At 43.1% G+C, this 24,094-nt stretch overlaps 1 protein-coding gene across 6 annotated transcripts in view; it reads right to left on the bottom strand.

Annotated features, from left to right (window-relative positions):
• The window catches only part of csmd3b (CUB and Sushi multiple domains 3b), a 180,967-nt gene that overhangs the window by 83,896 nt on the left and 72,977 nt on the right, over window positions 1-24,094 (bottom strand). For 4 of the 6 annotated variants that reach the window (XM_052070281.1, XM_052070279.1, XM_052070277.1 and 1 more), the window contains exons 5-6: window positions 12,061-12,268; window positions 1,072-1,184 (exon numbers count right to left, since the gene is read on the bottom strand). In XM_052070281.1, coding sequence (XP_051926241.1) covers window positions 1,072-1,184; window positions 12,061-12,268 — 321 coding nt within the window. The remainder of the gene's footprint in view (window positions 1-1,071; window positions 1,185-12,060; window positions 12,269-24,094) is intronic. The other 2 variants (XM_052070278.1, XM_052070280.1) reach the window with 2 other exon arrangements.

Genomic DNA, 24,094 nt, shown 5'->3' on the forward strand with positions numbered 1-24,094 from the left:
CCTTATAATCAATAAGGTTAATATTTTTGCAGCTGGAATGACTGACAGCTCTCGTTAGGGAACTAGCGGCTGATTAATCAAGGAACTATTTCCAACCGCAAACCTTCATTAACAACCCTGATTAACCTTTTAAAACTGAATTAGGCCATCAATCAGGATCAATTAAACCGACCCGAGGAGAGGCGGCCAGATTGTCAGTCAGCCAATCGGGAGGGAGGCACAGATATACAAAGTATACATCAATTAAAATAGGACAAAAGATGAATAAAATAAACTCAATAAGTTACAAAGAATGTTATTCAGTCTGCCATTTTTGTCTTGTGGTGTCATCAAATTAAATAAAATCATTATTCAGCACTTTATTTTGGATTTAAATCATTAGCAGTATCACCGATGGCTGAATGAAATTAATTAAAAACTGACAGATACGAAAGACACCATGTGTGTTTATAATCAACCATATAAGATATTGGGGAATCAGGATCAATTAAAAAATGATAAGAAATTACTTTCAATTGAGACCATCTGGGCACAAATGAGTGTGTGGAAAAAAAAAAAGTTTGTATATTCCCACATCTGTAACGTGTTAGCCACGAACTACCAAAGCCACGAATGGATATTAATAATAGACATATCACAGGTGATGGAGGTTGGCGGGCTGTAAATATAAAAGAGGGATTTAAGACGTCTCTACTGATGCACTGTTTGTCTCACTTTTTATGAAAAAAAAATGATCTTGAAAAATTAATTGGGATTACTTTATAATAGAATTGTTGGATGCCGACATATCTACGACCACACAGACCTTGATGATCCTGCATGTTCTTCTCTATGCCTCGTCGAATACATTCAAGACAATGTGTTCACATGGGCAAAGAAAATATATATAATAATAATAATGCCCACCCATTCCCAACATTTATTTCAGAAGCAGTCTAACATCTTGTTGAACTCCGGCGACCGCATGAATGGGCAACTTGATCACCACGACACCTTGTACTACTAAATTCATAATAGGGTTGTGCCAATTGTGGGGGGTGGTGGGTTGTTCAGACTCATGTGCTCACTCACCTTGATAGTGTGCGCTAAAACCACGGTAGCGGTGGTTGTTGTCGGTGACAAAATGCAGCCGCAGCCAGTTCTTGTTGCTGACAATGGGCGAAGGCACATTGCTGCCCGACAACCTGCGACACACAAAAAAACCCACATATTTTGGTACTATTGCCATAAACACAGAGGAACACACTCAAAATCACTTTGCTTTTTCACCCATCTGAAAACCGAGAACAAAGAAGTGAGGACTGGAACCAGAGGAATACTTTTCATTTTACTACTAAACATTAATTAATTGCAGCATATTGGAAGTTTGGGGGAGTGATCAAATCACATGAACTATTTTATTCCACAAGACGTATTTGTACGTCTTTTTAAAATTAGGCCCCGCCTACCAAGGACGTATTTGTACGTCAAAGTCTTTTTTTTTTTGTGTCATAGAGAGGAGGAGGGTCTGATGCAATCTGTGAATGAGAATAAGAGGTTTGCATTGTAAATCATGTAAAAAAGCGACCAGTAGGTGGCAGTGGTGCCTCACGTGCTCGGAATGCATGCTTTTACAAAAAGCTCTTTTTCTCCGTTTTCGCCCAGGAATCGCCATTTTCATGAAACTTTGCCATTTTGTAATGCCGATTGCTGAAGAATGGAAAAAGATAGGAACACATTTTTTTTCTGCTGAAAGAAGAGAGTCCAAACTTTATTTTGGTAGGCTCCATGTTTATATAGTATTAGAACCAAATTTTCTGTGGGCCTTGCAAGATCAGTCAAAATCCAGTAAAATGGATTGAATGAGTTAAAAAAAAGGTTTTGCCAGATCTCTTTATTGTGGATTTCCACTTATGGTCTGGAATGCACATCCTGCAGAGAATCCCTGTTTAAAAAGGTTTTCTACAGTTAACTTAAAACCAGGAAATGATCTACATGCTGTTCAAGAATTCAAGATTGAATGATTTGATCACAATCTGGTAAATCCCAGATTAGAGTACATGGAGAGCCTCGATTGCCTGATATGCGAGGCTCTCCTGCCGTGAAAAGAACCGATTATTATGATTAGCATCATTATTCCGATCATTATTTTTATGATGATACGCAGTACGCTCAGATTGTCTCAATGGCACTTAATGAAGGAGCGGATGATCATTTGTATTCATAGTTCTTGCACGGTTTTACCCGGCAGCTGCACGCTTGGGAGGATTTGACCCAGCAAATATCAAAGCGGCGAGTGTCGTTAGCGGTCCAGCTAACGCCACCCCCGCAACTACCGACACTTAATGCAAATAAAGATGATTTAGAGCTGAATCCACATGAGGGAAATGTGAATTTTCCACACAGCGGGTGGTTATGGACCGCTACTATATTGTTAGCTAGTAGTATGTCAAGTGGACGGGACGGCCTTCCTTTGAGCTGCTCTTAACCTTCATTATGTGTCGGTATCAAAAAGCACAATCGCAGGAATAAATGGACACCCTGCACAGTAGCCTTACAACAAGACAATGGCACCTGTCATCTATTTACGGCGTATAAAACTGTATTTTTTGCTATGATAACGTTTATAGGGCTGCCACATGTTAATGTACGCCATACATTACATACATGGTTGTGGATTTCTGCAGGAAAAAAGTCCTCACCAGCACCGATGAACATCCAGGGTATGGACATAGAGAGGGTGACCTACTACATGTACCTTGGTGTTCTTCTGAACGACAAACTGGACTGGTGTGCAAACACGGACACCCTGATTAGGAAAGGACAGAGCCGACTCTTCCTACTCAGGAAACTGAGGTCTTCTGGGGTTCAGGGGTCACTCCTTAAGACGTTCTATAACTGGGTGGTGGCCTCGGCCATCCATTATGGCATTGTCTGCTGGTCAGGCAGCATCTCAGCCCGGGACAGAAAGGGACTGGAGCGACTGGTCAGGAAGGCCAGTTCTGTCCAGGGTTGCTCCCTTGACACTCTGGAGGAGGTGGGCAACAGAAGGATGCTAACTAAGCTAAAAGCTATGATGGCCAGTCCCTCCCAGCCCCTCCAGCCCGCCCTGACAGCACTTGGTAGCTCCTTCAGCCAGAGACTGTAACACCCGCGCTGCAAGAAGGAGAGATACCGACGCTCGTTCCTACCGACTGCTGTCAGGCTGATGAATAAAAAATAACAATCATGATAATAATAATAATTAAATGATGTGAAGGAAAATTGTAAATAGTACTGCGATTCATCCATTTTGTGTTAATATTGCATTTAATTGAAAGATGTTTGTTGTTTTTTTCTCTTTCTTCTTTCTACATACATTCTTGCTGCTGGAGGCTGTAAATTTCCCCAGTGTGGGACGAATAAAGGGTATCTTATCTTATCTTATCTTATAAACCATAATGCAGGCTGTACAATTTCTGACTTCAAATTTGTTAAAGCAAGCATTAAAAAAAAGATATTTTTTTTTTTAATCACTGTATTGAGTTAAAAATGTCAGCAAAATGACTGTGAAGGCACACTGGCTTTGCACCAATAGTGCATTAGCATGCACACTTCTCTTTGGTGTGTTAGCTTTATGTTGGTCTTTTTTATAAATGTGACGGGTGGCCAGAAGATGAAGTCTGGATTCAAAATGGGACTCATGGCTTCACTTTGGCAGTGGTGTCATTACTTGCAGCGCATCATTAAAAGTTCTGCTGTGTGCATTTTTTTAAGCGCTTGTAATATTGAAAGAGGAATTAAAGCATAAATCTATCGCGGTGGCGACTCATCGTGTCGAGTGCATAAAGTTGCGGTGTGACCGTATAATTGGGGTGGAAAGGGGAGTGAAAAAAAGCTGGTGAGAGGGACAGAAGCGAGCAAAAATAAATAAATAGTCACTGATAAGTAAGGAAAGAAAAACGGACTAATCAAACCTAACTGAAGCTAAGCTAAATGAACCGAGCTTGAACCCGAGGTAACGAAACAACTCTAATTGAAGAAAAGCGAACCAAAACGAGCAACCTACTCACAGAAGCCGCGGTAAAGACACTAAAATGATGCTCCCGGGAAGCTTAATTAACCAAACAAAGTGGAAATATGAGACAGAAGATTCCAAAAGTAACTGAAGCGTAAAATGTAGCTGAAATCAAATGAAAGATGAATAAACGTGAAATTCCTTCAATTCGGCTGATTCATTTTTAAGTGAAATTAAGATTGCCCAACTTGGACAGAAGCAAAGAGATATTGCTTTCTTATTGACCATTTCTGTTTGATTTGAGAAATCCTCCGAAATCCTCACGAGGCAAAGCTCTAAAAGCGAACAAGAGCAGGCCCGACCTAAGTGGAGTCGTTTTCATTTCCGCCATGAGGACAAAAGTATTATTAAATCATTAATCTGTGCTCATGGCTTGCGTTTGCGGCGACGCACTCTCCCTTGGTACCGCGACGGCTATTAAAGCACTTCGGGGGTATCACCGAAGACGTGCTTCGCGATGTCTCCGAAGGCAAAGGCGGACTACACGATTTCCATACTAGGACTTCAACATATTAAAAATAAAAGACACGAGCAACCCACGACACACCGTTAAGCGACTCTTGTTGAGACAAGAGAACTCAAAACATTGCAACGGAACTCAGTGAGGAGGCCGACATGAAAGCCTTGACAAAGACTATGAGGGACTTGTCAGCTTTTTCAGTCATTGGACTGCTTCCCCTGTCAATCATTAAATATTCACTTCTGATTGGCCACGTTGTCCACCAGTCGGCCAAAACTACACGGAACACGTGTAGCATGTGTGTCTGCACTGTGGGTACACTCATCAGACAGTCGGGGGGGTGCTATTTAATCAGGCAATCTGTCTTAATAGTCTCCGCTAATTAAGACAGGTGGGAACTGGAAACTACCATACACACACACACACACACACACACGCACACACACACACGCACAAGTATACACACGCCATGAAGTATGCCGCTGGGCTGAACGCAGCATAGGTGGAACCGTCATCAATCAGTTTGCACAGACAGCAGATGGATATGTGTGTGTGTGTGTGTCATTCGTTATCAATCTCAAGTGGGCAGAGGGTAATCAGCGCTCACAACGGGACCACTACCCCCCCCCCGCCCCCTTCCGTTATCTCATCTAACTGTGCCCCCCTCCCCGCCATCTCGGGAAAGACAAAGATGACAAAACACACACGAGCTTGCATTAAAGCGGACGATGTAAGCATAAATCGGAACAAGCCGAGTGAGAATGAATTTGCACGCTGCGGAGATAAAACTCGACTCAACTCTACTAAATTTATAGAGCACTTTAAGACAACCATCGCTAGTGTATACAAACACCCAAGTGGCGTGTGCCTGCGTGGCCTGTTTCACGCAGAGATTGTGAAAAGCGGGCGTTCCGTGGCCGGACCTTGCCTCAGTCTGCAAAAGGGACTTTTTGGTATGGCCTATATTATTTTCTAATGAGAATTATTAAGAGTGCGAATATGCTAACAGATGCTACATAGCAATTTGCGATGCGCAGCAAAACGTCGATTCAAAATAGCCGGTCCTTGTACACGTAGCAGGTCACCAATCTGAATAGATAAAGTCTTTGCAGATGCATAAAGATCTGACATATTGCCCCGTTGCCGGAAGCAATCAATCAAATGTGAAGACGCCAACACCCGGTGTGAGTTTACAAAAACATATCATATTTATTCATTCATTCATTCATCTTCCGTACCGCTTGATCCTCACTAGGGTCGCGGGGGGTGCTGGAGCCCATCCCAGCCGTCTCCGGGCAGTAGGCGGGGGACACCCTGAATCGGTTGCCAGCCAATCGCAGGGCACACATAGACGAACAACCATCCACGCTCACACTCACACCTCGGGACAATTTAGAGTGTTCAATCAGCCTGCCATGCATATTTTTGGAATGTGGGAGGAAACCGGAGCACCCGGAGAAAACCCACGCAGGCCCGGGGAGAACATGCAAACTCCACACAGGGAGGCCGGAGCTGGAATCGAACCCTGTACCTCTGCACTGTGAAGCCGACGTGCTAACCACTGGACTACCGGGCCGCCTATATCATATTTAATACTGTAAAAATATGATCCATCAATGAATCGGTTTTATACTCAAAACTTTGGAAACACACGATGGTAGAAATTATCGCATGTTTGGCGTTCTCAAGGGGTCAGCAAGATGGGTTTATTTATTTATTTTTGAATAACTATTTTAATGAAATAATTACTCCACTGAGACGCATCCAAATGGATGCAAGAGACCCATTAAAATTGTTTTGGCAAGCCACTAAAAAGAAGCATCCAAGTACATACAGACATTTTATTTCCACGATATCTCATATTGCAGTACAGAGACCAATTTGGCAATTTTAGCTTCTTTTTTTTTTTTTTTTTAACAGCTATTGCAAAACTGGTTTCAGGTCATAGGAGTTGATTTTAATTAGTGAGCATCTTGCTTTTATCAATTTTTTATTAAATATTGCTTGAGGATGTATACATACAATGCCAATATTGAATAAGGCTTAGAATAAAGTTTATTTGAGGGTGGGCTGCACATACACATGCTTGAAGGGCACAAGTTACAAATAATGTAAGAGCTCCAATATTACTTGAAAGCCACTATAGGGGGTCCTTGCTTTCAAATGAAAACCAGGAAGTCCGGTGAGGATGGAGAGTGGTTTTCTGTCCCATGTGAGACCTTAATTCTTATACTGTTCGTTTTGAGCTGCTGGTCAAACTAAAAACTTTTGTTTGTCAGGCCCGCCATCAACTGAGGACAGTGGGCCATATATATTTTTAAAGTTTATATTGTAATTCTTAATTAATTTATTAATGTTTGGAGCATCTGTCCTCCATGATTTGCAGAAAATAACACGCCCCAGTTGCGATGAGCATTGGTCCCAATTCCCGCAAATAGATCCTTTCAAATCATTGTCGCAAAACAGAGATCACAATAGTGATTTACAGTATTCTTTCTGATTGTAAATTTCCCCATTGTGGGACAAATAAAGGATATCTTATCTTATGCATTATTATTCCACTGAGACGCTTGTCAAAAACAACAAAAAGTTGTGCCATAGTAGGACTGACCTATTTTGTTTTATTTCCCTTGCCGGTGTGTTTTGATTGCCATTTTCTTTGCATACACAACAACAATCAAATCAGCATACACTAATCTAATTATACACCTGACTTTGATTCTTTCCATTTTTTTCTAATGAGCAATTTGATTAAGCTGCCCCCCCCCCCCCACTCCCAGTCATTTTTTCAACGCACGATTTCAACGCAATTCTGCATAGCAGGTGTTTATGGCCGTGTTGGCCTATAGGCAATATGTCAAGCCTTCCGATAGTTGCGTCGTGTTTACACAGCTTTCCAGATTAATATCTGATCCTGAAAGACAGTAGCCCGAGTAGAATATGGGTCGCGTTTTGCAGCCATTCTGTGCCTAATTTCACACGTGCTAATCCTGTACGGAAAATACATTCGAATCGCTCGGCATCGGATTAGCGCTTAATTGCTTACACGCTGGTGATCTAATTGCAGTATCCTTGCGTTCGGAGTTTCTTGCCCGCTCACGTCCTTTCAACTGGAGCTAGGTCCCTGGGGACCCCAATTGCGCACCCCAACCCGGCAACGTATCACCTCCTGCATTACTACATAATAGCCTCCTCGATTGCCTTCTCGGCAAGGCAGAAGGTGGGTTTGGGAAATGTGAAGGTCGTTGGGAGCCCCGAACTCTCCGGGGGAAATAATCGCAGTCGGAGCTTGTTTACAGTCATTTGGCCAATAGTCCGCGAATGGATTCCCAAGAGACTCCGCGAATGGCTGATGTTTTGCAAGGGCTCATTTTTAGGGGTGAGAGGAGACTACAAAACAACTTCAATGGCAGTTCGCAAGCTATATTGCACATGTTGAACAAAACATTGGGTATCACTGCAATTGTACTTCATTACACAATCACCCCAAAATACTAAATTATTATCGATGCCTGCAAATGTTTCACACCTTTCCCGACTGTCACCGCAGTCCGACTGTCACCGCAGTCCATTTCTGTTGTTGTTTGTCCTGTCTCGTCTTTAGCAGGTAAAAATAAAAATGCATGTGTTTTGTCACATAAAAGTCACTTGCCGAGTGGTTTCTTGAGTTTGGTTTATTTCGTGATCATGCTTTTTACTCAAGAATAATTGAATTTTAAATGATCATCATCTGATCTGTTCCAGCTTCATTGAGGGGGGAAAAAAAAAACTCAAAGCTAAGCAAACCTTTGTAAGGCAAGACCATATGGTTGTTTCAAATTAAACAAACAAACAAAAAAAAGCTTTGTTTTACGTTTAGTTTGACAGTATTCTTCAACTGTGGCAATCAACTGCTTGAAACATATTTTTCAAGAAAAATGTATTTTGTATTCCCAAAAGTATTCGATCCGTTTCTTTTTATGATGGCGAGTGAAATAATTAGCAATTAGCATTCCGGAGCAACCAACTACCTCTGGCACTTCTTCTGTCGCCCGCCGTCAATCCGACTCCCCGATGCCCGACTTGTCACCAAAACTACTCTGGCTTCAGCTACAACCTGTCACTGCTCATTTCTAGGGATGTTAATAACAAATCTCATAAATAAAAATATATATGATGGAAGGCCGACGCGTGGTGAGACAGCGGCGTCACACGCAAGGCGATGGGCTGTCAAGTAGACACGCATAAAGATCACTAAACAGCGGGCTGCTTCCTGACAGATAACAGATAGACGGGACGCGGTTTCAAGGGCAACTGAATGCAAAACAACAAAACGCAACACTTTCACTTCTGCGTGTCCGTTTATGCGCGAGTGTGTGCGTAATGTTAGGCTAGGATTACAGGCACTTAGCTCATATTGATATACTCCTCTCGCAGGCGCAAACACCCCTTCTCTGCATACTGATTAGACAAGCGTGAGAGGGAGGCTGCCAGATCAAGTGCGTGGATGTAAATAGGCCGTTTGTGTGTGCAAAAAGACTGCTGTTGTCCGATAAACACCGAACTCTCGCAGCCGGTCACGGTATTAGCGGCGGTGGCCATTAGCTCTGCCTGTTAATTGCCGGCGGAAAAATCAGCACATTTGAGCTTCTGCCTTCTTCTTCCCCTGCAATTTGCTAGTGGAAATCGGTAAACAAGGAGCTAGGCGGCAACAAACTGACACAGTTTCGATCAAAAGCCAGTGACGACGACAAAAGGTCGTGCGTTTGAATCCTGCAGCCTAATCTAACGGCAAAAAACAAACAAACAAACAAAACAAAACCGTCCTGTAAACACGAGTGAAGAATATTCTGCACTAACAACCATGCATTATTTGCAAAGCACAGTCTAATATAAAAGTGTCGCTTCGGTGCCATCTTGTGACATCTTTGTGCCAAGGAACTATGTTGAAGTTGAAGGAGCAGCTTCATTTCGTCAGCCTGATCTAATGAAAAAGTAGTGCTCTGTAACCACATTTTGGTATTGCTAGAGGGTGGGAGATTTATCACAGTCATTTGATCAACATCTGATCGATTAGGGCTGTATTCTTAGAGTTGTACACGGGGTTCAAATTGGGTAGTAATTAGGAAAAAAAAAGCTGTTTAAGATATCTTTGATTCTGAAGGACGCCCGGCAATAGCCACAACCAAACGGCAGACTCAATGTGACTTTTCTGGCATGGGTTCTTGAGACTTTTTTTTTGGGTGGGGGGGGCCTGCTCATAATAACCATGTCTGCGTGATTTCATGTCGTTGAATTGCTTTTTTTTTTTTCCTTCAGAAGTCTGGGCTGGTTAATGGGAAGAGCAGCGTCAACAAAGCCTCTTGGCAACATGAGGCCTCAGCAGTTTTTACAGGGGACACACAGGACAAACATCCAACTAATTGTAGTGTGTGTGCACGGCAGCCACACCAAAGATTCTTTTACACGATAGTGGCACTTGCTTACACGCTTCTGACTAACGTGGACCCTTCTTATTTATTCCGTGCATGCAAATACTTCAACAGAAAGTATATAAATAAATATAAATTATGAAATATAAATGTAAGCATCTTAAAACTGGGCGAGTGGGGACGAGCCACATGCTGCTTCACAGAGTCTAAAGACAAAAATGCATTATTTGCTCGACCCCCGGGGAGCAACCGGCAGCAAATGGCCTTTGTGTATTGTCAGTTGGTTGACTGATCATATTTCATCGCCCCCAACTGCTTATCGATTTTGGGCAAATTAGGATATTGATCAGGCATTGCGGTAGCCAATCTGGATTTAATCACAGCGCGGGCTGTTTGTAATTGATCTGAGGGCATGGGAAGATAATGGGGCTGACATCGTAGCATTCATGTGCAGGTAAACGTTAGTCATGTGCATCGCTCCTTTGTGAACAGTGCGGCTCGTTGTTCTTGGCAGGTTGCCAAAGCAACAAGTGGCTGTGATGCATCTTTTAGACAATCAAGAGTCCTGAGGAAGAGACGCAGTGGAAAATGCGAAAATAGTGGTCGAATGAGGAATCCAAGTTGAATGTGAAGAACACAAAATCACGACCATATTCCATCAATTAAAGCCTTCCAGCTCATAGACGCCGGAGCTTAAGACAAACTAATGACTCCCTAAAATAATCACAGCCGGAAAAGAAACAACAGTATGCCGAGAAGAGGAGGAATATAATTTGAATACGAAGACATGATGAAGAGAAATGTCTACCTTATGTCTTTACAAAGAGACTGCAAACCACAACAGAGCAATTACAGTCCATTTGAACTTTGCTGTTACCCAAGACGGCTGCACCAAAGCAGAAGAAAATAGTATCTCAGATGAATTAAATAGTGGATAATTTCTTTAAGTTCCTTTTGTAGTTGTACGTTATGCGCTGTCGATCACAAAAAAAAAAAACAATTTTGATCCATTAAGATTCAATTGCTGAAACAATTTGAACTAACCAAAATCGCAGCAACTGCAGAAGCACGCAAAGCCTTTCAGAAGCAGGTAGTCTTTACCACAATTTGAGAACGTGTTCATCCTTTCCCCGGGGAGCCAACAGACTGTTTTGTTTTGCCGAGTCTCGCCATTATTGCAGTTGGTAACCCGTAATAATATCGTCACATCGTCTCCCGCCCCCTGACTCCTATTTGACAAATATAGTACTTTGCTGGTTTTCACCTTCTGTGACCACTGTCGAAACATCTACTTAATTGAAGCCTTTCGATCTGTCTGTATTTTGTTGTCGAAAAAAATCGGGTTGCGCACATAAATGTGTTGACATTTTATTATTAAAAAGACAGAAGTGACTCAGGCTAAACAGCAGACGCGATGTGTTGATATCTCCGGGAAAGCCTTGTTAGTTTACTCCCGACGCAAAATTCACATCTCAACTGAGCCCCCGTCTGGAATTGGGTTGAAAAGTTCATATTTGCTAAATAAATGTGACGGGGCGGGGAATGGGGGGGTTCAGTTCTGAGCCGTAGTCCATCCAGCCAGATGGGTGTGGACTTTGAAACGTTGTTGGCGTCACTTCTGTTTTGTTTTAATTCAAGTAGGCCCCCCCCTTATTGCAAATCCACATTTTGTAGAGTACCGGTATATCTGAGTCATCTAATGAGATCAGAAGCTCTCAAAACGAGTTTGAGTTATAGTTCTATGGCGAGTCATTAGACTTCACGACCGTGCAGGCTCTGAACACAGCCCACAATAAAGAAAACAAAACCTTTGCAATTTAGTGTGGCGTATATCTGTGGTTTAAACTTGGTCTTGGTCTCTGAAGGACCCCTGAAAATGGCCTAATTGACCCCTGAAAGGGATGCTTCAAACCAAAACAACTTTGGGGGCTGATTTTTTTCAAAGAACCATTTTTGGCGAATGATTTCTTGAGGCGTTTTTTTTTTTGATAAAAATGCCGACCAATCGCATCCATTTCAAACTGTCAACAAGGCTGTGTGACACACAAAAAACTCAACAAAAAAAAAAAAAACATGGCTCATTCAACATCTTACTGTCAAATATCCAAACATTGACCACAACTCTGAGAGCAACAGTATAAGAGACCACTCACCAGATGGTTGGGGGCTCTGATCCCTCCACTTCCAGGTAGTCATACTTCTCCTCGGTGTGGAAGTCTGTAAAGACGACAGAGATGGTGTCTCCGGGTTCGGCCAATAGGATCCAAGTACAGTCGGCCTGGTTACCATAGTTGCCGGGGTAACCGGGACTGGTCACCACCCCACTGCCGCCCCGCACAGTGCCCCCACATGTGTCCTCAGCTGTCAATCAAATCAGAGTGACAAATAGAAAAACCTGGGTTAGGGAGAGGAGGGTCTGACAGGTGGACTTATTTCGTTTTTTCCACCCCCCATTTCTTTTTAGACTGGTGGGTCAATTCGGAAAAAATGGAATGGGAAATGGATTTCCTCTACACCGAGCAGGCAAGACAGCCTAACGCCCCCGCCTTTTCCCTCCCAATACATGCGGACTCTTACTTCACACGTATTATAGCTACGAAGTTAGAAATGGGTTTGCCAATTGTTGTTAATGAACATTTTGTCAAAGAAAAGTAGCATTTAAAAAAAAAAATTTGGAGTGAGGTTGTGTGTGTGTGTGGGTGGGGGACGGGGGGGTTAGGCTGTAGTTCCTGTGGTCAACACCCAAATAACATTTGAATCTCTCTCTCGCTCTCCTCAATAGGCAACTCGCAAGGATTGCAACTATTGACTGATTTGCTACGTAACAGATAAAGACACATGGATCGGCGCTGTGCAAACGGCATAAATTATGAACATAATTTATACAGAGGACAGGGTTGGGGGGGGGGCAACGTTGGATGACATTGAACCATTTGGCTTCACTGGGGCATCAGATGTTATAGTTAGCAACATCTGCTTAAATTGGTGCCCCAGTGGAGGAAAAAAACAAAGATACAATGTCAAAAACCATGTTCAACTGTGAATATAAATTATACGCGTATAATTTATAGCTATACACATTAGGGAGGTAACTCAGGTATAGACAAAACATTCTTCATTTTCATCCAAATTAGCAAACAAGAACCATGACCGAACCTCAAAACTATCAATAACAGAAACATGACAAACAAACAAACAAACAAAACAGCAGAAAAAAGCAACAGCAAACAAACGAACATGACGATCGCAAAGAGCAACAATGACCTGACAATGAGTGGTCGGGCTGGGAGTCCTTTTAAACAATTGATAATTACATAACGACCAACAGGTGTGCAGCTGCAGGGGGGGGAGTCCTTCAGTGCCACCTGTTGGTCCCAAACCAAATCATGACACACTGATGGGTGAGTTGACAGAAAGGGCGCGACAGAAACCCTCAAGGCAGCCGCAGGGGGTGGCAAAGCCATGCCCCCCCCCAAAAAAAATAAATAATACAAAAATAAAATCTGCATAAACACAATAAATAGATCAGAAGCACACACTCGCACAGCAGACAGGAAGTACAGCATGTGAGCCAAGAATAGACACGGGGATCACAGGAACAGGTCGGAAAAAACAAAACAAGATGTGGGATGAAAAAAAAGAGCAAATGAAAGGCAGGATTTAAGCATTCGTTTCCAGTCTTGGCTTGAATCAAATGTATTGAAGACGTGCTGCAATATAAAGTAACAAATGTTAAATGTTGGGAAAATGCGTCTGTCGTTCCCGAGACATACTGTTGCCTTGCTATTTACGAACCACCATAAATCCGTTTGTTTTGCTAGCCTGCGGGCTATTTTTCACACCCGTATCGCCACCGATTGTCAAAATGAAATTTCTTTCGGACTCTGATGACAAAAGTGTTCAGTTTCTCTGGGACCATATGGCCTGCAGACAAATACCAGACTGAGGCTCGGTGGTTGGGGAGCCCTGTAGTACTCGTCAGGTATAACCTTAAGATGGCAGCGTTCAGTAAAAATAAATAAATGTGTTCCGTCAATGAGGAAAAGGTCAGGATTGTAATTACGGTATTATTTTTAAGGCGAGATCGAGACAGAACAGCTCACTTCATCCATGTGCAGCATTGTTACCACCAGGATAGTCCAGCGCTTAAAAACACATTGGATGGACTTTTATGAGCCATTTTCACACCTCTCGGCTTGAAGTCACCCGCAATGGCTGTGTGTCAGTGGGAAAGCAACCTGGCAAATTTGCAGAAGGTGAGAAAGTGTCTGACACCGGCAGCAACTCCCGTTGCATTCTGTGTGGACACCACCACCACGGTTTGTTGTATTAGGAAACATCCCCGTCGGTATTTTGGTCTCACAACCAGGGAGGGTGCATGAAAGGAGGTGGGACTGGGACTTTACCACTGTTTTTTTCATGTCAGAGGCTAATGGAGAGTTCATCTCTCAGCAATTTTTTTTTTTTGGGGGGGGGGGCTCTGGCTGCACTTTAGCAATGCACTCGGACTGCACACGGCAACCTGGAGAGGTCGAGCTTGTGTTTCAGCACCTGAGCACTGACCCACAAGATGGAGTTGTGTGTGTGTGGGCATCATTTCACATCACATCAGTGAGCTCCACTTTCGCCCTTTTCTCCAGCAGCCGTACCAGCCGTCCAGCCTCCCCGACCAACGCTGCCCTAACTTGTCTTCTGGCCGTAGAACACTGGGTGGGAATCATCGATCGCAACATTGTAGCTGGAGTGATTTTATTTTTTTAAACATGCTTAATTAGGCGCTGGTTTTCTGGATAGAGAGCAATTCAAAGGAGCACGGGAGTCGATTCTCCAAAACTCATGAGTGCATCTCCGTCAACAGTCTTTGAGTTCTTCGAGAGAACGTCCATTTGAAATCAGTCGCTAACCAAAACAGCAGCAGCTACCGGAACGCAGTCAGTCTGACAGAGAAAACTAAATTGTCGAGGATGTAAACGTGTTTTCCTGAGCATTGTTATGCCATCTAGTAGACACTACCATGGTTGCATGCGAACAATCTCGAGGTCAAGGCAGAGGAAGCAGCACAACGTCCATTGAACTGAATCCCCCAAAAATTGACAAAAAATGTTCCATTTCTTTACAGGCGTCTGTGCAAATACAGCAAAGATTGCTATTTTTCTAGGCTGTATTTTACGGCATTTCTCCATCATCCCTTTCATTTGGTTTTCAAACCCTCGTTTTCACCGCTCATTTCGTTTAATATGATTCCGACAACGAGCTTGCATGACAAACGCGAACCTGGTGACCAATGAACAACAATGAATCCCCGTGGAAATCTCCACACACGTGTTTTCTTCCCATCCGCTCCCCTCTTACGAGGCATTGGGGGGGCTTTGATCTCCGCATCTTCGCCTGCTCATCCCCTGCCTGCGTTTACCATAAACCTCACACTGCGCCGTCATCAATATCCCAGCCATCGGCGTATTCCTTCTTTCTCCCTCTCTGTCGCGCTGCGTGTTTACTGAACATCTCCTCCTCTTTGCTCTTCTTGCCGCTGATTGCTTTGAATACTTTTTTTTTTCTTCTCTACTCCTCACCACAACCGCTATAACTCCATCTCCCGTTGGCATCGCTCATACGGTGAAATTGCAGATAAGCCCCGGCAACACACATTCACAAAACACAGCGGGTTCAATCAGCCAATGTCGGCGTGAAGGGATTACTGCCCATCGATATCAAATGTTTGTTTGTTTGTTTTTTCCTCTTCTACCAACTTCAGGCTGCATCCATCCTTCCACCACTGTTCTCTTATCTACATCGACCCACCCATCAATCAACCTCTCCATCTTATAATGTGCGGTACCGCTCCACGTATAGCCATCAGTCTAGACCAGTACCACTCACCCCTGAGTCATCCAGGGAAGAATTAAATGAACTCCATATATGCGAAGGAGCAGTGTATTTCACCCTAACAGCCCTTTTTATTTTTCTTCTTCACCTGACATAAAAATGCAATGTAACTCGTCACTCCCACCCCAACCGCAGACGAGTAAACACCGCAAACGCCTCCAGACACAATTTGTCAAAAGAACCCTCCACCCCCTCCCATGTCATTTCACTCTCCGCTATTTTCAGTAATAAAGCTTAATGGGTCATTCTTCAACAGTGATTCCTTGAAGTGCCCATCACGACTTCCAGGAAAGACGTCTGTCTCACTTTCCCCCATCAGGGGGTGATCCGTTTCCACTTGGATTGATACTGCGCAAGGAACCTGATGCCATCTGACACCATCTGGCCTTCTCTGCCCCTTCCCGACAAACCACCACCCCCAAAATAGCACATATATGTAATAGCCATGAAATAGAAATATGGTTTAAACTCATCATGATACGCAATTATAGTCAAACCTCAGTTTTTGAACGTCTCTGTTTTCAACCAAAAATTTCAAGTTTTTTTATAACTCGGATGACGACCCGAATTTCGGTTCTCGAACAAACTGAGCGCACTTAAATGCGTCATTTGACTCTTCTCGCCTTCCTTACACGAGGAACTGACGCTTCCTCATGTAGCGTTCTATTGTGAACAGACGTGTTCAATAAAGTTGTTTTTTTTAAAGAGTGTGGTTTCGGTTTTTGAACAGCCTTCTGGAACGGATTATGGTTGAAAACCGAGGTATGACTGTATTTCGATCCATGTTCACCAATTCTGTGGCTTGTACTTTGAGAACTCCCCGGAGGGATTTCACTCAAATTATTTTTTACTTTACGTGTTAGCAAGCTAGTGAACTTTTATTCGACAAAATCACTCTACTCACTGTACTATGTCCTTCTGTATCCAGGTATTATTGTCCAGTATATGTCTTGTAGCTGGCGAGATTTATATATAACTACATTTAATCTGGTCCGTCTGTGTTTCACCTTTCACACGTTCAAAAAGCAGCACACCGATCGTCGTCCCTCGCTCGGCAGCTATATATATCATCAGAAAAATTGGCAGCATCTCTGCCGCGCGCAAACAGTCGGCGCGGTGACCTTCAGCACCGCCCACCATCTGTCCACAAATCAAGAAGCAGCTGCTGTCTGCCACTCAACTAACTCGCCCGACATTTAGCCCAATTAGAGCAGAAGAGCGATGGAACGCTCCATCATACAGCGACGTCAATGATGGATGGCGTTTTTAATTCCGACAGTGTGCGCGCATTTGACCCCTGATTACATTCAATTTCCAAGTCCGATAAAATCCGCATGATATTATGCCGCTATGTTCTCCCCCACCCAAACTATTGATACTGTTTAACGCCCCTTAGTTGTGCGTAATAGTCCACAGTTCCTACAGTTCAAGGTAAGCTAAATTGTAATTCCGTGATTAACATCTCACAACAAGACAGCACCGTTTGTCAGAACCTTTTTCGTTACAGGCCGGCATGATCCCCTTGAGTAAATGAGCCAACGGGAGCGACTGCGGTTGGAAAAAAAAAAATCAATTTGCGTGTCTCCCAACGCTTCATTTCTCTCCGCGTCGTTGATCGAATGGCATCCCTGCTGCTTTGGATATTATCTTCGCCAAGAAGAGCGATAAGAGGCGGGGTGGAAGTTAAGGGTAAACAAAGCAAGGGAGACAAGACAGCGTCTGTCTAAATCCGGATGGGGATCAAGATGAATGGGTGAAGTGCTTCCCCGTTTTTCTCATTTGGGCCTTGCGTGCCAAGAATTTATAAATGATCAAGCCCCACGACCTGCTCGTATGCCTTGCTATTACCCACACACGTTTAAGATGTATTTGTGTGTGTGTGTGTGTTCAGGTGGGGGGGGGGGGAGAGAGAGAGCGACCCTCGTTATCGGTGAGTGTTAAATGTCATCTGTGGAATCTTAAACAAATAGCGACGTGCCGGGAGTTGAATGCTTCAGAGCCTCAGACAGAATAGGAACCACTAATCTGCAATCGCATTCAGACGTTCTTCCTTCCCCCAGAAAGCATCTGCACATGTGATTTTGTCCTAATTCAATCATTCAAAAATATATTGAATTGTTTCAAAAATGTTGGTTTGCAAAATACATAGATAATTAGCTTTTGGGTTATGCATTCTTGATTAAATGATCAGCTGTTGATATTGTTTAAAAGATAAATTGTGAAAAATAAGGGGGAGGGATTGTTTTTGTTTTCCTCTAGTACTTTTATTTTATTTTTATTTTTTTTCTCGTGTTGCTTTTTTTTTTTTTTAAACAACCACCGGAACGTTTCAATTATTTATTTTCATGTAGAATAGATTTCGTTTAAGGTTTTGTTTTTAATTATTATTTAATTTGGTTCGTTTTCTTTTGCTCTTTTTGGGGTAGTTAGTTGTAGTTGATTAATACCGGAGCAACGAAATTGTAGTTTCACGGTAAGTTATCTCAACTGTGAGTGCGAATGCTTATTCGCGGCACTCACAAGGAAAAACGGTTCGGACAATGGATGAATGGATGTATTATTCTACTTTTTTTTTCTTGGTTGAGATAGTTTGCACATACATTTTTAATAAAGCTCTGCAATATTGGACCTCTTCAATCAGAGGCGTTCAGTGTCCGAGTGAGTGAAGCTTATAATAAAAGACAAATCACACAGAACACAACGTTAATCACCACATGACACATTATGGGTTGTTACAAGTAACGTCCCCGGGGTCCCATTAACTTTTAACGGGCGTGAAGAAGAAGGAGAAGAAAGCTTTTGTTGCATCTAAAAAGGTCACACGCGACAAGAAAGCGCTTAGGTTAAAAAAATAAAATAAAATAAAATAAATCAAAACGGCGCGCTGTGAGAAGTGTCACTCCCGTTTCCGACGTGAGAATTCTTAGCAGATTGGTGTCAGCTCGTAGAGCCGCCTTTAATAAGAGGCTGTCACAAAGGATTTGACAGATAAATTCCACAGCTTTCACAACTTAAAGGAAAGGAGAGACAACTTTTAATTGTCTAAACCTTTACATTTCTTTGGAGGCTAGCTATGGTTTATACAGGCTGTAAAGTGTCATTAAAACACAATAAGCCTGCATATAATGTCCTATTTTATTTCATCGGTGTTTCCATTAAGACGCTGGTAAAAGTCACGATGTGAAATGATTCATCTGTGGCTGTTAAGGCATACCACTAAAATATACCGCAAAAAATAAATACATAAATAAAGGGAATGCTTAAACAGCAAAATGTAACTCCAAGTGTTCCTTTTTTTTGCATTTTACTTCTTCGAAACAACAGTGGAACTGGCAACGCCGCACTTAAGCACCAGGGCAAGTCCTTCGACAAACAACAATGGCAAAATCGCATCAACGTTTTCACCATTGGACTTTCATTATGGCGGCTTTTCCGACAAGGCGTACCAGAAGGACATCTTGTAATCCTGACAAGACTGGGATGAAACGCCACCAGAAGACGGACAGAAGAAAGAGTCATCAGTGACTCCAAACAAAAACAAGGTCGCCATTAATACGTCTTGTTCACGGGCAGGACTAAAAAGAAGGGGAAGTGACAGACAACCAAAGCTTGCGATATTGCAGCTTAGATTTTTTTTTTTAATTGTTTTTTTTTTTGGGTCGCTTTTTGACAGGTTTATTGAACCTGACCTATATAGCAGGAAGAAAACAAACCTCTATCATTTTCCTGACTGTATATTTTTTAAAACAGCCTGTCAACCACCAAATAAGATATGATTTGAGCTAGCTAGCTAGCTAGCTGGATGGATAGCTACCTAGCTAGTTACCAAGCTAGCTAGCTAGATGTATAGATAAATAGACAGATGGATAGATAGATGGATGCCCGACGCTAACTTTGCACAAGCGATATAGCAGAAGCTATATGACAAGAAGAGAAGAGAGGGGATGATGACTGATGATTTCAAGAGCGCGGGGGGCTTGAGGCAAGGCAAAAACAATTAGAAGTCAGAGTGGAAGCGGGTGGGCAGACGGGCCACCGGAGGGTGAACGGGAAGCAAGACGGATGGATATTGGATAGAGACAAAGAAACTCAAGACGGTGATGGAGGGGCGGGAGGATTATTGAGAAAACAAAGGGGAGATGGCAAGACAGATAAATAACAGAGATGCAAATAAAAACAATGAAGGGTGGAAGATTGTTTGACGAGGTAAATTGAAGATAGGAATCCCAGATGGTGTGTGCTGAGCTGGCTTGTTTGTTTACTTGCAGCATGCTTGTTCACAATCCGCAATTGACATAACGGATGAGAAGGCTAATAAGACGTCTGACAAAGAAAGCGACGACTTAACCCAAGCACGACAGCTGCATATCTTGGTTTATGCAAACCCATGATTGACATTGTTTAAAAAAAAAATCTCCATCATTTTTAAGAGTGATGCCGCAGTTTATGGGGCAAGGAGCTATTTTATATTTGATATCTTAAGTTTGAGTTCTGAATTGAGTTTTCTTGGTATTCACCGTGAGGAAGATGTAGATTATCATGGTACGCATTTCAGCGCATGTGCTTTCATAACTAACATCACCGGACGTCGTCCCTCAGGACACTGGGACACAACATTTCGCCTTCGGAAATGAATGCAAAAATTGAAAACGCAAGAAAAAAAAAATGAACGCCTACGGATACTTTGCGCAATCTAACAAGCAAACAAAAATGGTGTCGCAAATATGACCAACAGCTTTTATGAGGTTATTGACCCAATCCTTGGGAAATAACCTTAGAGGAACTGTCATGAAATCAGAACAATAAATGATGCAATCATGCTGTCAGACTGTGATCCTTGAGTGCTCCATTTGAGCTGCAATTTGTAGCCCTCACTTCATCTCCTATTCATGTTTCTGAGTCATGACTGAAAGGCGAATTGCATTCATCTTGGTTTTCATATTTTTTTGAATTGTCTCCTTTTCCCTGCAACCTCGCACGTGTTGCGGGCGGTGGCGATTTGGGACTCATTTTCAACATGGTCCTGCGCGCAGTGATCCGTTAGCCTGTTAGCAGCTAGGCAGGCGCGCGCGTCTGCGAGTTAGTTTTTGAATTATTGATGACGCCAAAGCGGCCCGCTTTGGGGGTGAGAAATGCAACACTACTCACACTTCTAATATTCAATACATGTACGTTTAAAATATTTATGGCCTGCAAGAGGTCAACATCTTTTGACGGCCCGCAAACGGACAGGAGGCAGCTATGTTTAATAAGGTAACATGTTTCATCACCACAGCATGCATTTAAAGAGTTGGAAAACTACAGTATTGCCACAAGCTATGGATCAACGGTGTACAGCGTGAAGGATTTACTCAACTGCACGTGGCGCCTTTATTTGCAAAATACATATTAGGAAACGCATGAAAAAAACTGTGGTGGCCCGGTAGTCCAGTGGTTAGCATGTCGGCTTCACAGTGCAGAGGTACCGGGTTCGATTCCAGCTCCGGCCTCCCTGTGTGGAGTCTGCATGTTCTCCCCGTGCCTGCGTGGGTTTTCTCCGGGTGCTCCGGTTTCCTCCCACATTCCAAAAACATGCGTGGCAGGCTGATTGAACACTCCAAATTGTCCCTCGGTGTGAGTGTGAGTGGTTGTTCGTCTATGTGTGCCCTGCGATTGGCTGGCAACCGATTCAGGGTGTCCCCCGCCTACAGCCCGGAGACAGCTGGGATAGGCTCCAGCACCCCCCGCGACCCTAGTGAGGATCAAGCGGCTCGGAAGATGAATGAATGAATGAATGAATGAATGAATGAATGAATGAATGAATGAATGAATGAATGAATGAATGAATGAATGAATGAATGAATGAATGAAAAAACTGCATTCGGGTGTCAAACTTTGTGGGCGTGTTTACGCAATGTCACTTGTGTACAGCTTCCCTTGAGGGTATGAGGGTAGAGATAATGCTCGACACCGACTATTTCCTGAAAAAAAACAACAACAACCCAAAAACCAATATGCTGTATCTCAACATCTCGATGCCACGCCTAGGTGGACAGCTTGATTGCCTTCCTTACTGTTGGTGAGCAACTCATGCGTGTCTACTTGCGATCGACAAACAAGACGGTAACCTCCAACGGCGCGTTTATTGTTCTCGTGTCACATCGTATCACGTGGCGTGTTGCTGTGTGTTCATGCTCGTTGATCTCACGTCCAATCCATATAAAGATTGCGTGCATAGGCATTGAGTCCCCTCGGGGAACGTACATAAGTGCGATTACTTTTATACCGCGTGCGTTGCTGGTCCATGGGAAATGAATATAAATTACTTGAACATATGTGAAAAGGCCACTTGTGCGGCACTTGATCCCTTCCTGTTCGAGGATGGAAGGAGCAATGAGAAAATAAACACAGTAGCACTCAAATGCCTCAACGGGTGATATCAGACGTGTCCATGTGGGAATTTAGTAGAAAATCATAGAAAAATAGGTGTCTTGTCACAACAGATTGGACGGAAATATAAAGGCTCCCTTGAAAATGACATTTTACCCCCAAACTCCCAGCTCAGACCAAAACCTGCCAAGTACCAAACTCATTTTTGTCGTGGTCCACATTGTAGTTACGGTTTCCCTTAGAGGACCGTTATGACTGTGAATTTTGTGAAACCATATAAATGTTTAACCCCCTCCACATGTGACAAACACAGTGACCAACAAATCGATAGATAACTAGTTTTGAAATCAGAAGTCAAGAATAATTTGGTTGTTCAACCATTTGCATTTTTACATTACTTGTGACAATTTGAAATTTTGGTTCAGTATTTAGCAAGCATCTTGGGAGCTGACATGCTTGAATTGCTTTCGCGGGCCACATAAAATGACGTGGCGGATCTCACTTTTTGGATCGCACATTTTTCGCTAATCTCACCTTAACCCGAACAGTCACCCCAATTTTACCAAAAACCAAATACCTACACCAAACCTTGGCTCAATCCCGAAACGTTCACCCTAACTACACACACACACTCACGAACCGCAAGGAGGCCGCCTGCGCATCTCTTGTGTAATGCATCCTACTAAATTTCCATGTAATCGGCATCTGTATAGCACACAAGCAACATGTCGTCTCACCGTGTCGGGTTGTCTTGTTATACTAAAAGTGCATTATGCATGCTGAGGTCGTGCCTCAACAGTGGTCTCTGCAAGAAACACCACACCCCACTCCTCAGAAAAACAAAAATCATATTGCCATGACAACTGGGGATAGAGCAGCCAATCAGATGGGGCCCACCTCCCCCCGGGGAGGGGAAAAGTCTGTGTGGTAAACAAACATAAGTTGACCATTACGCACAAACAAAGATGCATTGAGGTATATTTTTGTGTTAGTGTACACCGCATCCTATGCTTCCTATCAGTCTCACATGCACAAAAAGGATATACATTAAAAAAGAAAAAAAAAACTAGATCACCTTTAACCTATGGTGGTGGCATGACCTGCATCACAGAAAGTTGTTTTTTGTGGTCAGCAGTAACTGCAACTATCAGAGCCATTGAGATGCATCTATTTTTTCGTTGATTCGGGTCTCAACATTTTACAGTTGGGGTGGGGGCATGCTATGACTACATCTCGGCGCATGCAAAGGAGTGATTCAAAAGCAATACATTTTGCGCATGGAGAGACTAGACATTGTGCACGGGGAGACTAGACAATGTACCGTTGTACCATGACGTGATTAAAAAATATAGAATTAAAAAAAAAAGAGGTTCCCTGTTCTGTCTGAAGTACTCATTGAAGAAGTCTCCATTAGCTAAAGATCACCGAGCAGCCTACGCTCCCCTCGATCCAATTAGCTTAACTAAAATTTCCTTTAGTCCTGACAAAGAAAATCTAATTCAGCCCTTTAGATATCTCACTTGGTAATGCTAAAATTTGACTTAAAACAGAGTCAAACGTGTGGAATAGTGCAAGTTCTCATGTGGAAGAGTGATCAAGTTTTCCACTGTCAGTAGTCCCCAATGGCACGCCCTAATGACCATTCGCCCGCCATTCCTCTACCCTCCATCTTTCGATGTACAAATTCCGTCCCTTCCTCACCTTGCTTCCACTGTCAGATTAAACTGTCTATCCTGCTCTCCCCCCTAGAAATCCCCCGTTACACACCACCTCAGGCTGTGTGTGTGTGTGGTGTGTGTGTATGTGAATGTGTGTGTTGTGTTGGCAGGCCAGACACGCTTAGTGAGCATTAAACTGTCACACGTTTTAAAAAGCACGGAGGTGTGCTGCAGGGGTGGCAGCCATGTCGCGAGTAAGAAAAAGGTCATTATC

This window comes from Hippocampus zosterae, chromosome 7 (assembly GCF_025434085.1).
Source record: "Hippocampus zosterae strain Florida chromosome 7, ASM2543408v3, whole genome shotgun sequence".
Lineage (NCBI taxonomy): Eukaryota > Metazoa > Chordata > Actinopteri > Syngnathiformes > Syngnathidae > Hippocampus > Hippocampus zosterae.